The sequence below is a fragment of the Dermacentor andersoni genome, chromosome 7 (assembly GCF_023375885.2).
Source record: "Dermacentor andersoni chromosome 7, qqDerAnde1_hic_scaffold, whole genome shotgun sequence".
NCBI classification, from domain to species: domain Eukaryota; kingdom Metazoa; phylum Arthropoda; class Arachnida; order Ixodida; family Ixodidae; genus Dermacentor; species Dermacentor andersoni.
This window is the reverse complement of record NC_092820.1, coordinates 12,072,280-12,086,496: the sequence shown is the minus strand read 5'-3', so window position 1 is coordinate 12,086,496 and position 14,217 is coordinate 12,072,280. Positions and strand designations below refer to the sequence as shown.

The window sequence follows — 14,217 nt, the reverse complement described above, 5'->3', positions numbered from 1 at the left end:
TCAGGGACTGTGTTGAAGGGGTGGTCTACGAGATACGCCTAGATTGCGGCAAGTCATACGTCGGACAAACGAGACGTTGTATTAATGACAGACTGAGGGAGCATGCTAATAGCATCGGCAAGTGTGACAAGGCACATCTTGCTGCGCACTGTAAAGCCTGTCGTTGTACGCCATGCTTTGAACAAGTATTGATTCTTGGCAAAAGTAGGGACCAAACTGCAAGGGAGTTGTTGGAAGCGTCTTATATTAAAAAGAAAGGGTCTGATTGTGTCAGCAATACATCTATCGTATTATATTCCGCAGAAATGTGCTTCATCCAAAGTATGTTATCATGACCATGTTGTTCTGTCATACCTTGGCTCGCTGTGCATGAGCGGAAGTTGTATTTTCTTCTATACGTTTGTTCAGGCTGTCATTAAAGAGTTGGTAGTTTGGCGCTTCACTGTCTTCCTTTCTTCTGTCCATATTTCAAGAAATGTATGTTGCGCCACAGAGTATACCTAGGAAATCTAAGCACCAACTTGCCCAAGAAGAAGTCCTTTTGGCACTGGGAAACAGGTAGGTGAAAATGCTTACATGAATAAGGTTGGCTGTGTGTTTAAAGTGCGATGGCCTGTGCAGAGATTCACTGGAAGAGGAAACTGAGTGTATGGCGTCACGGGCGGGCAAGTACGGCAGGGAAGCTGCTGTGGCAGCTCGATCGTGCAGACCTTGCGCCTCTTCCTGTTCACATGGGTTCTAGCGGCCGAAAAACGTATCACACAATCACAGTTTGATGGTGTACTGCAAGTTGATGCCAAAAGATAGTGTTTTCCAGCAATGTATTATCCAACAGAATATAAGCATAACTGCACGAGTCATTTCTTATATCATGCATGTTGCCACCAGGAAATCGTATGTAGCAGGATCGTACCAATGAGGTTCTATTATATTTTGCTGGCCAATTTGTTCTATTCTGTGTATTCTCAAAAAGCAGGTGACACTGACATCTTTGAAGGTGATTAGTTGCTTCTAAGTGCATGCATTGTTTTCGCAGCTGTCCATTGTTATCACTACAGCATGTGCCACACGGGGGTGGCATCTCTGCATGTCACCTCCAATGTGCACACCACAGAGCTTGAGGTGTGTGTGTTCACGATTCGTGTGTGCCAAGAGAATAGCTGAAAGTGTTTGGTGGGCCCCTGATATCAATGTATTGTGATGTGCAGGTACTTTGTGGAGCAGGTGCCGATCTGGCAGGAGAACCCCGAGTTAATTCTGGACCCGAGGATGGAGCCAGACGCATCCATTGCACAATACACAGGAGGTGTCGTCAAGGTGGGTTCGTCCCTGCTGGTCGCTTCAACTCTGGCTGGAGCTCCACTTATGAGTGACGAAAATGCCACGCATAATTGTGGCACATTTTCAGCCTTTTTTTGGGCACCAGCTTTCCTTTCAACTTTGTTCTCGTCTCAGTTTTGATTGAAGAGCACATTATTTGTAATCGGTGTAATGCTTTATGCCATGCTTTCAGGGGTCAAACTTGTCATCTCATGCAGCATGGGTAACTGTCAGATGCAGAGCTATTGAGTCCACAAAAACCCTGACACACTGGGTGGGGGCCCATTGTGACTGCTATGGCTTCTGCAATCTACCTCGTGGTTGTCAGAGCAACTGGTGCACTGTACTACAGTAAAACCTCATTAAGTCGACCCTCAGTAACACGAAAAATTGGATAATTTTGACTCATCTGCTGGTCCCGGCAGGTGTATGCATTATTTAATGGAATGAAACTCGTGAATTCAGGTGTGTTTTGCCGCACACCGGTTAATTCGTGTAACTTTTCGAGCTTGTCAAGCGTGGAGCACCGCAAATTTTCTATGCAAAAGAGCAAAAGGTGCGTTTGTGTTGAACCGAAGGAAAGCAGCGGAATCTGCATCACCATAGTCATCAGCGGAAATTGTATGTTGACAGGAACGCCAGAATACTTCGTGCCTATTTGTGCCTTTGCAGCTTTTGTTTTTGCATTTACCACAGCACATAACACTGCATTGACCTCATGCCTTCAAATTACGTAATCGCCATCCACGATAGCGTCGATAGTGACCACAGTGGTTGCAGCTTTGTCCACAGCGGTTGTGGCAAACAGTAGTTTCATTTTTACTTGGTGCACACATGAGCTGTGTGCCTTCAGAACTGCATGGTCGCCATCCATGCTCACATCGAAGCGGCCGCAGTTCCTCTCGCAGCTGTTGCAGTTTCATGCACAGCGGTTGAGGCAAACAGTAGTCTCATTTTGATTCGGTGCCTGCTAGGTCGTGTGCCTTCATAACTGCGTATCGCATCGATAATGGCTACGGTTTGGTATGCAGAGGCAAACAGTAGCTTCTTTTTGACTCGGTGCAATTTTGAACAGTTTAGTACCATGTTGGGGTGCATTACTTGATTCCTGTAACAAATTGCAGGCACAATGCCATCATCAGCCATTGTTATCAAAACACTGAGCATGCTGTTTTCCACTGAGTGGTGTTGATTTGTGTGGTGCTATTGCAGTAGAGTTGTGCCTGTCTCCTCTCCTTCGGTCCTACGCACTCACCACAGCAGTTATGCTGCGCCAAGGGGTGAACCGTGTTGCATTTCAGCAAGAAGTCTGCGCCCACTCTGCGCCGAAAAGGTTGCTTGAGCAAGGTTTTATCGCACCATCAAAAGTGGCTATGCTTATGTTGAATTCCAATGGCGGAGTCGGAGCAAGTTTTTCTGCTCGTTTCGGAGCAAGTTTGTTCCAATGGCAGAGTGAGTGCGGGACTAAGGCGTGCCAATGAGAGAGTCGGAGGGAATTCAGAGCGGGAGTCAGTCCTTGGAGCAGAAAAAGATGCTCCGCCAAAATCGGCGGAGTGGACCGGAACTCTGCGTGACATATTTCCTTTACCACGTTTGTCTGCTGGGAGGCGCCACCGGTCACGACTCGCGAGGAAGCAAAAGCTGCTGCACGCTTGGCGAGATATCCATTCCGCACTTTTGAAAAAACAACAGGTGAACGGCGCTGAAGAGACAAGTGACCGGTGCAGCGGTGCTGGGAGCAAACAGCGGAATAAAAGGACAACACGCAAGGTATCCTGGGTAACCCGGTGATAGAACTTATGCTTCCACCTTGCTTCGGCGGCGCAGGTTGTGTTCCACTCGCGAATCTGGAGGCGTGGCTCTGCGCCAGAGTCAAGTGCTCGCTCGCGGAGTCTGTCAGCTGCTCCTACTCCGCCATTGGAATTCAACATTAGACCAGCAACTGCATTAGCTCCACGGTGGACCAAGTCAAATCCCTCCGATTATGTCTGGATCATTGTGCTGCCTATTCCGTGGGCGGTTGTCTATGTTCAGTACTTTCCAGCTCGACTTGTGCAGGTTGCTTAGGCAACGGGACAGCCTCGCTTTTCAGGAGGCAGCGAGCGATTGCGCTAGTGCCGAGCCAGATCTCCTGTGTGACCAATGTAAAATGGTGACTCAGGTTTTGGACACACTGTATGGTGTCTCGCTCGATTTTTCTAACACAATGCACACATTGGCGCAGACATGGCGGCCATGAACAATTTTTCCGCCATTCAGTTTGTCAACTATCCCCCACTTTTGTTGGCAGGGTGATTTCACATTCGTATGGCTGCTACTGAGATATTGGTCCACTCGTCACCAAAGGGCTTTAGATACCGATGAAGCACCGCTGGTTAGGCCTCGCTATATCGTACGGTCGTGGTAGCAGGTTGTTGCGGCAAGGTGGCCTCCGATACAGTCGGACCAGTAAACCGCTTCATTCATTGGACGTCAGATCGGTCGTGTGCCTGTGTCTAGACTCTCACCTATGAATGCGAAATTATTCTACTGAGTGTCAAATCTGATGATGTATATCTCGAAACGCAAGCATTATTGAAGACTCAAACAAACTGAAGTTGTCTCCGAATTGATCACTCAGTTTTTAATATAAGCATATATACCTAAATGTGAAATAAAACAAATACAATTTTTTGCTGGATCTAACTGTTTGCAAAAACTGTGCCTGCCATATCAGATAAGCTGCATATGCAAGCAACTATTGGCATAGATAGCATTGGTTTTATCAAAATAACCGATGCTTTAACTTTAGAGGACTTCTATAATTTGGAGAGAATGGTGTGTCGAGAACGATGCAAAAATAAATAAATAAATAAAACTCACCCATTCTATTTAGGGAGGTAAAGAAGGAGATTGCGGCTATTACATTTTCTTCTTATGTATTAGCAGCATACCTTTTCTTTTTGACAGAGTGCTCCGTCTTAGAGGATACATTTATAGCGGCAAGATCACGCTTAAGGTTCTCAAAACTCCTCCAAAGTCTGCGTGTAGCAGGTCTAAGTGCTTCAGTGCTTTTCTAAGCCACTGAAGTGCTTTTTAGCACCTCTTAGTACACCATCGCTTTGTCACAGTCTATAGTAAGGACCGCTTACTGCTTTCACATGGCTTGCCCGCTGTAAGAATGCCATATAATATAGTTTGCAACCACTTTCATAAACCTACTCCGAAAGTCTGTTTTACTGCTACGAAATGCATTTTTGTCTGCTCCCAAAGCTGGTCTGAAATGGCAAGCGCCAGTAACATCACTGCCATAGTAAAAAAAAGGTTTTCTTTCTGATTTATTCTGCATGAAACTGTAATTAAAGGGACACTTAAGGTTACTATTAAGTCAAGTTAGAGTGATAAAGTAATGCTCTAGAACGTCTAAGGCATCAATATAATCGCGAACAGAGCTTCAGTAACCAAAAAATTGAGGTAAATGCATGACACGATTTGAGACCCCCCAGCAACATTCCGGTACTAGCCCGATGACGAAGGCACTCCTCATCATAATTTATGTCACTAGTACTCAACTACTCGTATTAAAAAGGTCATTTCATTAGGTTATAAGATGGAAGACAATGCTACTTGCCTACTTCTGTTCGATTCTAAGAAAAAATAACATTTTGACTTTACCCTTCAGTAGTATGGGTGGTTGAAAGGTTTCGTTTTCACTTGACTCTATGCCGCGTGCGCTTTAGAGTTTCAGTTGTTTCGTTTTCGCGTCGTGCTGCGCTGGTTCTGCTGCTCGTGAAACTTGCATTTGGAACAAGCAGCGAGAATGCCACGTCCATGTGATGTCGTGGGATGCGCGAACGGTCTGCGGAACTTCGCTAAGGGCAGTTGCAGCGTCGAATCCAACATTACTTATCACTGTGTGCCAACGAGTGAACCTCTCCATTCGAAGTGGTTAAGTGCCGTACCTCTGCCACAGCGCGTTGGCAAAGAGCCGAAAAATCGCATAGTGTGCTCGCTGCACTTTCATCTTGAGGATTACGAGTTCAACGCCGACTTACTGAAGTTGTGTGGAGTGCCTGTCTAAGCAATGCTTTCCTGTAGCGGTATTCCGTCTGTCTTGCCTGTATTCTCTTGAAGCGCAAGAACAACTGCAGTTCGAAGACAAGCACGGCATTTGGTTTTCACGAAGGAAAAGCTACAAATGTGCGAATATGTACAGCCATGACATACAGTAGCCGTCAAAGTAGTACACAACGACACCGGCAGTGCGAGCCCTCAGCAGCAGGTCACATTCATCAGTGCTTAAACCGCCGAAGTCAAGCCCAGCATCGCGAGCCAATGTGTCGTTGTCATGGTCATTCATTGCAACGAGTGTCAAAGTCGGCGTCATAAAATAAAGAACCAGCTTATCGTCGCGCGCTTTTTCTTCCGCTAGCCACCATAGTTCCACTTTCGCGCTGCTGTCAGCTCTGTCTTGGCTCTGTTTCTGGCCGCGCGTTTGCGTTTTGTGCAGAAAAGCCGTAGTGCCATCTGCGGCAGCCGTTTTACTCACTGACGGCGCAACGTCACTATGAGACCATGACGTCACCACTCCTCAATCGTAGGGCGGGTGATTTGAACTGCGCTAGAGGTACGCGGACGCTTCAGAACGCATTTTCTCTTAAAATAACTCTCTTCTTCGCATGAAACAAGCGTTTCAAGGCTTCTGGGATGGTATTTCAACAGTCCACGTTGACTTATTATTAACCTTTAGTGTCCCTTTAAGCAATTCCCTCAAAGTACTAAACTGCATCCATTGATAAATGCTCGCCCTGTGTGAAATTTGAGTGCGAGCAAGAGAATCGTTCAGCTGGAGGCATAGAACAACTTTTTGTTTGGATGTCAGGTTGAGAAGGACCTGTCGAATGTGAGCCCTGGCCAGACTCCAATCCCCGAGCTGGCACACTTTGTGCTGGGCCTGGAGAGCTGCTCGCACCAGGACCCCGACTTCATTGCCTACTGCGTTCTCAACATGATCATGGGTGGTGGGGGTTCCTTCTCGGCTGGTGGACCTGGCAAAGGCATGTACACCCGCCTCTACACCAATGTGCTCAACCGGTAAGTTCGTTACTCGAGTGTCATGTCAATGCACGAGTGAACAGATTAGCTGTGGTGCACCGTCATAAGCTTAGAGTGACAACCCCAACACTGCACACTTCAAAAGTCGAGCACACATAGTGAATACGCAAATGAAATTACACTGGGTATTAACACAAGTGCACTGCAAAATAAAGTCTAATGGGAAGCGCTGGGAGGAGGTTGGACAGTGGAACTGGTGCCTCACCCATGCTTCTAGGATGCAGGCAGCATCTTGTTGGCATCTGGTCGCGATAATGCATTTCATGATGGCTGGCAAATAAGGGAAGCCAAACACAAAGCATCTTCATCCAGGTCTAGCCAACTGGCCCAGCATTGCTTGCCGCCGAGACTGGTTATACTGTGGTGTGTGGTGCAAGCTCTGACGGAGGGCCTTCCCATTCTGCGGGAGGGCCCGTTCTGCCCAGAGAACAGAATGGGCCCACACTATATGCATGCTTGGCCTGCTGTGCCGAAACTCTCAAGGGGTTATACCAGGCACGTACCCAGAGGGGGGCCCAGGCCCCTCCCTCCCCCTGCAATTCAGCATCATACCCCCCCGCCCACGCCACCTCTCCGCACACGCATTGCTAAAGTGCTGACAAATCAATCTATTTGGTGGTCAACATTCTGCTGCCTTTTACAGCGAAAGCTGTATATGACTAACCTTCCATCTTTTTTTTTTTTTTGTGTGTGTGTGTCCGTCAACAGAAAAAATTATGTGGGCCGATGCTGGTGATAGTGCAAAAGGGTCCAAGCAAGAAAGGGTCCAAGACCCCTGTGGGCTCGAGAACCTGTAATGCACTCTTCAGGATGGGCCCACGTATGGGGACTGCTTAACGCCTACTTCTCCTATGCCTTGGGTCAGCCCAGCATTTCACTACTGTCGGGATCGGCCCACGTATGGGGGGTGCTTAACGCCTGCTTCACCTCCGCTGGGGCTCGGCCTGGTGTCGCACTACCTTCATCATCAAGTCATCAAATCAAAAGGGAATTTTTTATTTATTTATTTATTCAGTTACCTCACAGGCTCCCGAAGGAGTATTGCATGAGGGGAGGATACAGGGAATTAGCAAAAAAAAACGAGTACTAAGAAATTATACATTGTTATCGAGTAAACATGAAAGAACAAATATCTAACAATATAAATAACGCGATAAATGAAACAAAACAACTGTGTGAAGTAGCAAAAAAAGGTGTACCAAGAAATTATACAAATGGTAGCTGGTGAAGATGAGAGAACCAGTCTCTAACAATGTTATTGCAATACAAAACAAACATTAAAACAAAACTAACTAGAAAAACTATACAACTTCGCTGAAAGCATTTACTTAGGTGCGCAGTATGGTTTAGTTGTGATGAATTATGGAAATAATTTGCATAAGCGTGCTTTGAAGGATACAGGGTCAAGAATGTCCACTATGTCATTTGGGAGGTTATTCCAATGCTGAATGGCACGTGGTAACGCGGAAGAATTGAAAACATTGGTTCAGCCAAAGATACACTGAAAACTCGGATGATTATGCAGATGCCGAGACGTACGAGATGGATGTGTGAGCGGCAGGGTGGACGGGCGCGTGGCTATGGACCATTTTGTGAAACAGACAAAGCAATGCTATGATTCTTCGTGATTCAAAAGATGAGAGGGATAAAGATGACTTAATGCGAGTCATGCTAGAGTCGCGGTGGTAATCTCTGACAATGAAGTGGGCAGCGCGGTTTTGGACTGACTCGACAGTCGTGATTAGGTAAGCTTGATGAGGTGACCAGATAGGAGCTGCGAATTCCAGTTGTGGCCCTATGGATGTCAGATAGGCAATTTGTCTAGTGAGGGCAGGAGCATCGCGCAGGTTACGTTTAAGATAACCGAGCGTACGTGAGGCTTTAGCTGTTATTTTTTCTATGTGCGCAGACCATGACAGGTTAGGCGTAAGGAGAATGCTAAGGTACTTGTACGAGTTGGTGCGCGTGACAGAGTTCTTAACCAGTGAGTAATCGAAAGCGGGAAATGTCTTTTTGCGGGTGAATGTTATTAGTTTGCATTTATCAGTGCTTAGGGTCGTTTGCCAAGAACAGCACCAGTTGGTAATACGGTCAAGATCTCGTTGGAGAGCAATGTAATAGGAAGGTGAGCAGATTTGACAATAGATCACACAATCGTCTGCGAACAAGCAAATGGATGACATTATTTCGGATGGCAGGTTGTTAATATAGATCAGAAAAAGTAGTGGTCCGAGTACGCTTCCTTGTGGTACACCAGATGTTACATCGCTGATACTGGAAGTAAAGTTATCGACGATGGTGAAATGCTTACTGAATGACTAGAAATTTTTATCCAAGATACTGTTAGAAAATCGATGTTTAAGCATGAAAGTTTAGCTATGAGACGGCAATGAGCAACGCGATCGAAAGCCTTAGCGAAGTCTATGAAAACGGAGTTTGTCTGTGGGCCCGTATCCATGCTTAGGAAAATATCCGTAGTCAATTTGAATACTTGTGTTTCACATGATAGTCCTTTACTAGAACCATGCTGATGTTTAAAGAAGAACTTGTTGGTTTCAAAGTGATTTGCTACGTTTGAAAAGATTGTGTTCTAGTAACTTACCAGGAACGCTTGTTAGTGATATTGGGCGGTGATTGTTAACAGCGCTTTTATCGCCAGACTTAAAAAAAGGGATAACATTACTGACCTTCCAGTCATACGGAACTTCCCCTGTTGAGAGGGACTGTTGAAACAAGCAGGAAAGGACTGTGCTAGAGGGTACTACTGTATATTTTAAGGTTTTTGAGTTCATATCGTCCATGCTGGAAGAAGTTGTCATCTTGAGGTTGTTGATTAGCTCAGCAACACCAGTGGTTGTTATATTGATGGGGGCCATGTATGGATAATCGAGTTCGATGGGTGTTCATATTTTCGAATGGTCTTCTTTTGTAAATATGGCCGTGAAGTAATTGTTAAACATAGATGCTGAAAGCCCTCGTGCGATCGGCAAGCCAGAACTGTCAAGTATTTGTGACATGTCGGAGTCTTTAATGCGAGAGATCGCTTTCCAAAATTTGTTTGGGTTGTTACGAAGCAGTGATTGCAGATCACAAGAGAGAGAGAAAGAGAAGCAACTTCATGTAGTCGCCTGCAGAACGACACCATGACTAAATGGCGCCGTGATGCCAGTGCCTGAATTTGAATCCGCTAGCCGGTGGGATGATGGCGTGGATCCTTGGCCTGATGAGTGACCGAGATTCACGGGTGCGGTCGCTGGCCAGGCGTGCTTGGAAAAAAAAAAAAAAAGATCACAAGAGAAACACTTTTGCTTGGCTTGACGCAGGGCATTGCAGTAGGCTACGTCACAAGACTTATGTTTGCTCCAAGATACAGGTGTGTCCACACGTTTGTCATTCCTGCAAAGATGCTTATTTTTATTTTTTAGAGTATGAAGAGGCTTACTGAACCATGGTTTCGATGAGTTAACGTGAAATTAGACCTTTGGTATATGCGCATGTGCTAATTCCATTAGCTTTTCTTTGTACAGGCACTAATTCTCGTTCACTGTCCGCTCAGAAAAAGTTGCTAAGAATGACGACATGAAGTTTTTCAAACTATTGTTAATAGCGCTGATGTTTGCTCTTTTGTAATCAAATATTTGTTTAGTTTTCAGGTGACGTGAGCATGAAGGTGTATGAACTGTGAATTGTAATAACCGGTGGTCACTGAACCTATCCACAAAAGTGATGGTGTTAACCCTCTTGGGCACAGACGATAGAACAAGGTCCAAAATGTTATTGATATGAGTTGTTTGGTCTGTTAATTGCACAAGTGAAAAATCAAGTTTTAGTTGAACGAACTTACAAGATGCACATGATTAGCCTCGCAAGTTTTGCCAGTCAATGTATGAAAAGTTAAAGTCACCAAGAAGAAAAATTTCAGCTTTGTTATATTTGGATCGAATAGAGGTAATGTTATCGTGTAATTCGGAAATGAAATCATAGGAGCTATCAGGTGGTCTGTAGCATACACCATAAATTGCATGTGATTGTGGAAATGATACGCAGACCCACAGAATTTCGAGACTTGAAGGAATCTGCACAAGAAACGATGTGATATGTTTTTTATGACCACTTCTGTCGTCCCTATCTCTGCGATAGATAATGTAAACATTAGAATCGGGTAGCACTTCGCCATCCGTAATTTCAGAGCTGAGCCAAGTTTCCGTAAGTGCCAATATGTCGCATTCACAGCCATCTAACTATGTCGAAATTTCGTTGCTTTAGGAAGAATGCTACGAACGTTAGTTAATGATATGAATAGATACGAGGGCACGATAAGCTCATGTGGTGAATTGGGTTTTTTCTTAAATGCACGTGTTCCCAATCTAGGTCTTTGCTATCGGGGTAGGGGAACTACAGCGGTGGACGCTGCATCATATGTGTACACATTGTTATCGATTCTTAGATTATCAAGGGTTAGCTTAAATTGCGTGTTCTGGCTTTTTGCGAAGTCAATTAGTTTGCGTCGAGCGATACGGGTTTGCATAGAAAAATCTTCACGAACAGCAAAATTAGTGTTCTTGAATTTGTAGCCTTTTTCTATTACGTGCTGCTTATCCTTAAAAATGCGAACTTGACAATGACCGGTCTATTCTTCTCATCGTTGTATTGGCCGAGGTGATGCACGCGGTCTATTTGAGCTGGATCAATAATGATACCAAAGTGTTGGTTACAAATGTCAATAATTTTTTATTCTGATGACGATGATTCGCTTTTGTCTTCTGTGATTCCAAAGAATAGCAAGTTATGGCAGCGTGTGTGGCAGTATCAGCTTGAGTACATTTCGGTTTTCTGTTGCCCTTTTAAAACCACGCAATAAGAAAATAACAAAACACGTCTTTGGCCGTCGGAGCACTGCCAGCTCGATGTAGGTCATCTCGTGCCGCAATGAGTTGCGTGATGCTTCGCATTACATGGATGTCAGCAATAGTTGAATCTGTCAAATGTTTTTAGTTACTTCAGATCGTGCGTTTTCTCGGTTAGTACGTTTTTTCTCACGGGAGTAGATATTAATGAAGAGAAAGGAGGAGAGGTCGGCCTGGAGAGTGTGTGTCTAGCCTGCTAGTCCTCACTGGGGAAAGGGGAAGTGGGAAATACAGGGAAAGGTAGGTGGCGGGTGATTATGTCTTTTACAAAATGTACGAACGAGGTTCTACTGTATACACTGTTTGAGGAATATGCCCATTGAGGAACCAGACTACTTTATCCCGACTTTGGCCTGGCACCAATCCCAAGAATGTACATACAACCTGTACAATGCTGATATGGTGATGCAGGTACCATTGGATGTACAATGCTACTGCGTACAACCACGCATATGGTGACTCGGGCGTCTTCTGCATTCATGCCAGTGCGGACCCTTCTCAGGTCAGTGTATGTTGATTCCATGCATTTTCGGTGGGGCTTGCATGACTTAAGCAGGGATTTTAACACCCTTTATTTACTCAGTAGAGAGAGACACATTAGAACGCACAGTTTTTTTTTTTATTTTGTCACGTCCAACATATCAATCACAAGAGATTACACATTTTCAAGGCTACTAAAATTAACAAAAGACGCTTTATGTTCCGACAAGTTACCTGTTCCCGTGAGGACAACAAATGATGGTGAACAAGACCTGTACTATCAAGTAACTACATGGAGGAAAGATAATGCACGTTGTGCAACCTGTCTAGTGAATCGTCTATGCTTGGCAAGAGTAGACATCTTTCTTTGTTACCTGGTTTAACTTGCAAATACACAAGCGCAAGCTGCTGTCTTATTTCTTGACCAACACCACGGGAGACGCCCAACAACTCTTCGAAGGCTGTATCACATCGTCCTCTAGCATTTTCTTCGCCTACGTTTGTATTTCTTCACATTTTTCTTGGGCCTCATGGTAGGGGTTCTTACAAATTGGTCTCGTGGCATCTTCTGTAATTATCCGATGTTTGGTCATTGGTGTTTGCTTCTCCTTGGATGTGGATGAAAAGCAGTTTTCAAACTGCTGTACCAATTCTCAAACTGTGCCTCACGTGCTGCCTCTTGGAGGGCAACAAGGTGGAGCTTACGTCAACAGACAATGTTGCCCGAGCGATCATTTCATTCATTTCATGATGCTGCAGTCTTGTGCTGTGTCGTCGCAGCACACCATTGCAGTGCCCTTTGGGATGTGGGGGTGTTCCTTGCTAAAGTTCGTAAGGAGCACTTCTGCATGGCCATGATTTAATGTCAGAATGCCCCTTGCAATTGAAACGCTTTGTGTGGGCGGTAGTATGCTTATCTGTTTTGCTATTGCATCACTATGGTAAGGCCTCTCGCTAAAGACAGACACATGTCAGCAGATTCATGGTGGTATTGTCATCTTGTTGGCTAGTCATAAGCGCTCGCACTGCCCCTCCTTGTTGCCGTTAACATCTGGTCTCGCAGAAAATATGACCACACGCCCTAGAATGTTTATAACTGTGCCATAATCCCACAAAAAATCCATGCCCAAAATGCGTTCTTTGTAGCACTTGGGGAGGATAACGAACATTCCAACAAAGCTTGAGTCACCGATACAGAGTCTGGCGGTACCCATTAACACCATTAGCTGACCCCTGGCACTTATGATGTGTGGCCCTGTCCATGTTGTTTTCACCTTTCTAAAGTAGTCAACCAGCTCTTGACACATAATAAAGAAATCAGTGTCGGTGTCCACAAGGGCTATCACAGGATGTCCATTGATGGGTAGTTTTGAACCAGGCCTGCAAATAATTGTTTAATTCCTCGCATGAGATGGTGCACTTTCTTAGTCTCAGGCATATCGGGGTCTGCTTGGTGAAATAAACAGACCATATTCTCAGCACACATGGCGACGCTTTTGTTGGGCTGCTGAAAGCATGCTTCGAACAGCTGTTGTGTGTAATCCCGCCGGCCGGAACTGGAGAATGTATCCTGGAGCTGGTGCCAAAATGTCGTTTGGTAGCTCTCTTCCCTGTTGCGAAACCATGCAAAATCGCTGTCTTCTAGAGTGAAAGAAGTGTGTACAAGTTTTTGTTCTGTGCTCCACTCATTGACCTTAGCAAGCCTTTCGTAGTGATTAAGCTGGTCCTCAACACCTTCAAATGTGTCGCCAGGAAAAATTTTCGGAATGCGAGGACGTTGAAAAAGTCTCATGGGAAAGGCTTGTCGCTGTCTGTGAAGGAGGTAGATTTGCCAATATAGGAATTTTCATGCTGATCGGAGCTGGAAGGGTAGTGATTTTAGGGCTCAGGCCTAGCACACGGCGGCTGAATCGGTGCACTAGAGTGGTGACGAGAGGTTAAGTCTCTGGACTGCATGTACGGGTCCTAGTACGAGTCCCAAGCATCAGGACGCAGTACAGTCGAAACCGACTATATCAAACCCATTTACATAGAATTATCCTGTAAATCAAACAATTTCTGAATACAGTATAGTTACAGTGAGTATATATAGCAAAAATTACATTTATATCGAACAAAAATAGCAGTGACTCCCGATATATTCAACGTCAAGCGACGCAAAAGTGCCCCCAGAATTTGGCTTTCCCTCATGGTGGCAGGGAAATTCGGCAGTGCAGCTCCATCCACCCGCTCTGCCTACCGTGACTGCGCCGCGTCGTACGAGCCGTCGACATCCCCCTGCAAAAAGTTATCCTGGCCTGCCCGCAGCGCTTGCCCAGACAGCCAATCAGAGGCTCTTGTGCCCTCGTCGTGCAAGTGGTCTCGCTGCTCTTCTGGTTCATTGTGTTTGCACCTTGTGGGCCGTCTCCCGCAGTGC

General features: G+C 45.4%; 1 protein-coding gene across 1 annotated transcript in view; it reads left to right on the top strand.

The window, feature by feature from the left end:
- Window positions 1-14,217, top strand: part of LOC126535566 (mitochondrial-processing peptidase subunit alpha) — a 254,117-nt gene that overhangs the window by 163,328 nt on the left and 76,572 nt on the right. The window contains exons 9-11 of the mRNA XM_055073207.1: window positions 1,209-1,317; window positions 6,182-6,393; window positions 11,733-11,823. Of these exons, the coding sequence (XP_054929182.1) occupies window positions 1,209-1,317; window positions 6,182-6,393; window positions 11,733-11,823 (412 nt within the window). The remainder of the gene's footprint in view (window positions 1-1,208; window positions 1,318-6,181; window positions 6,394-11,732; window positions 11,824-14,217) is intronic.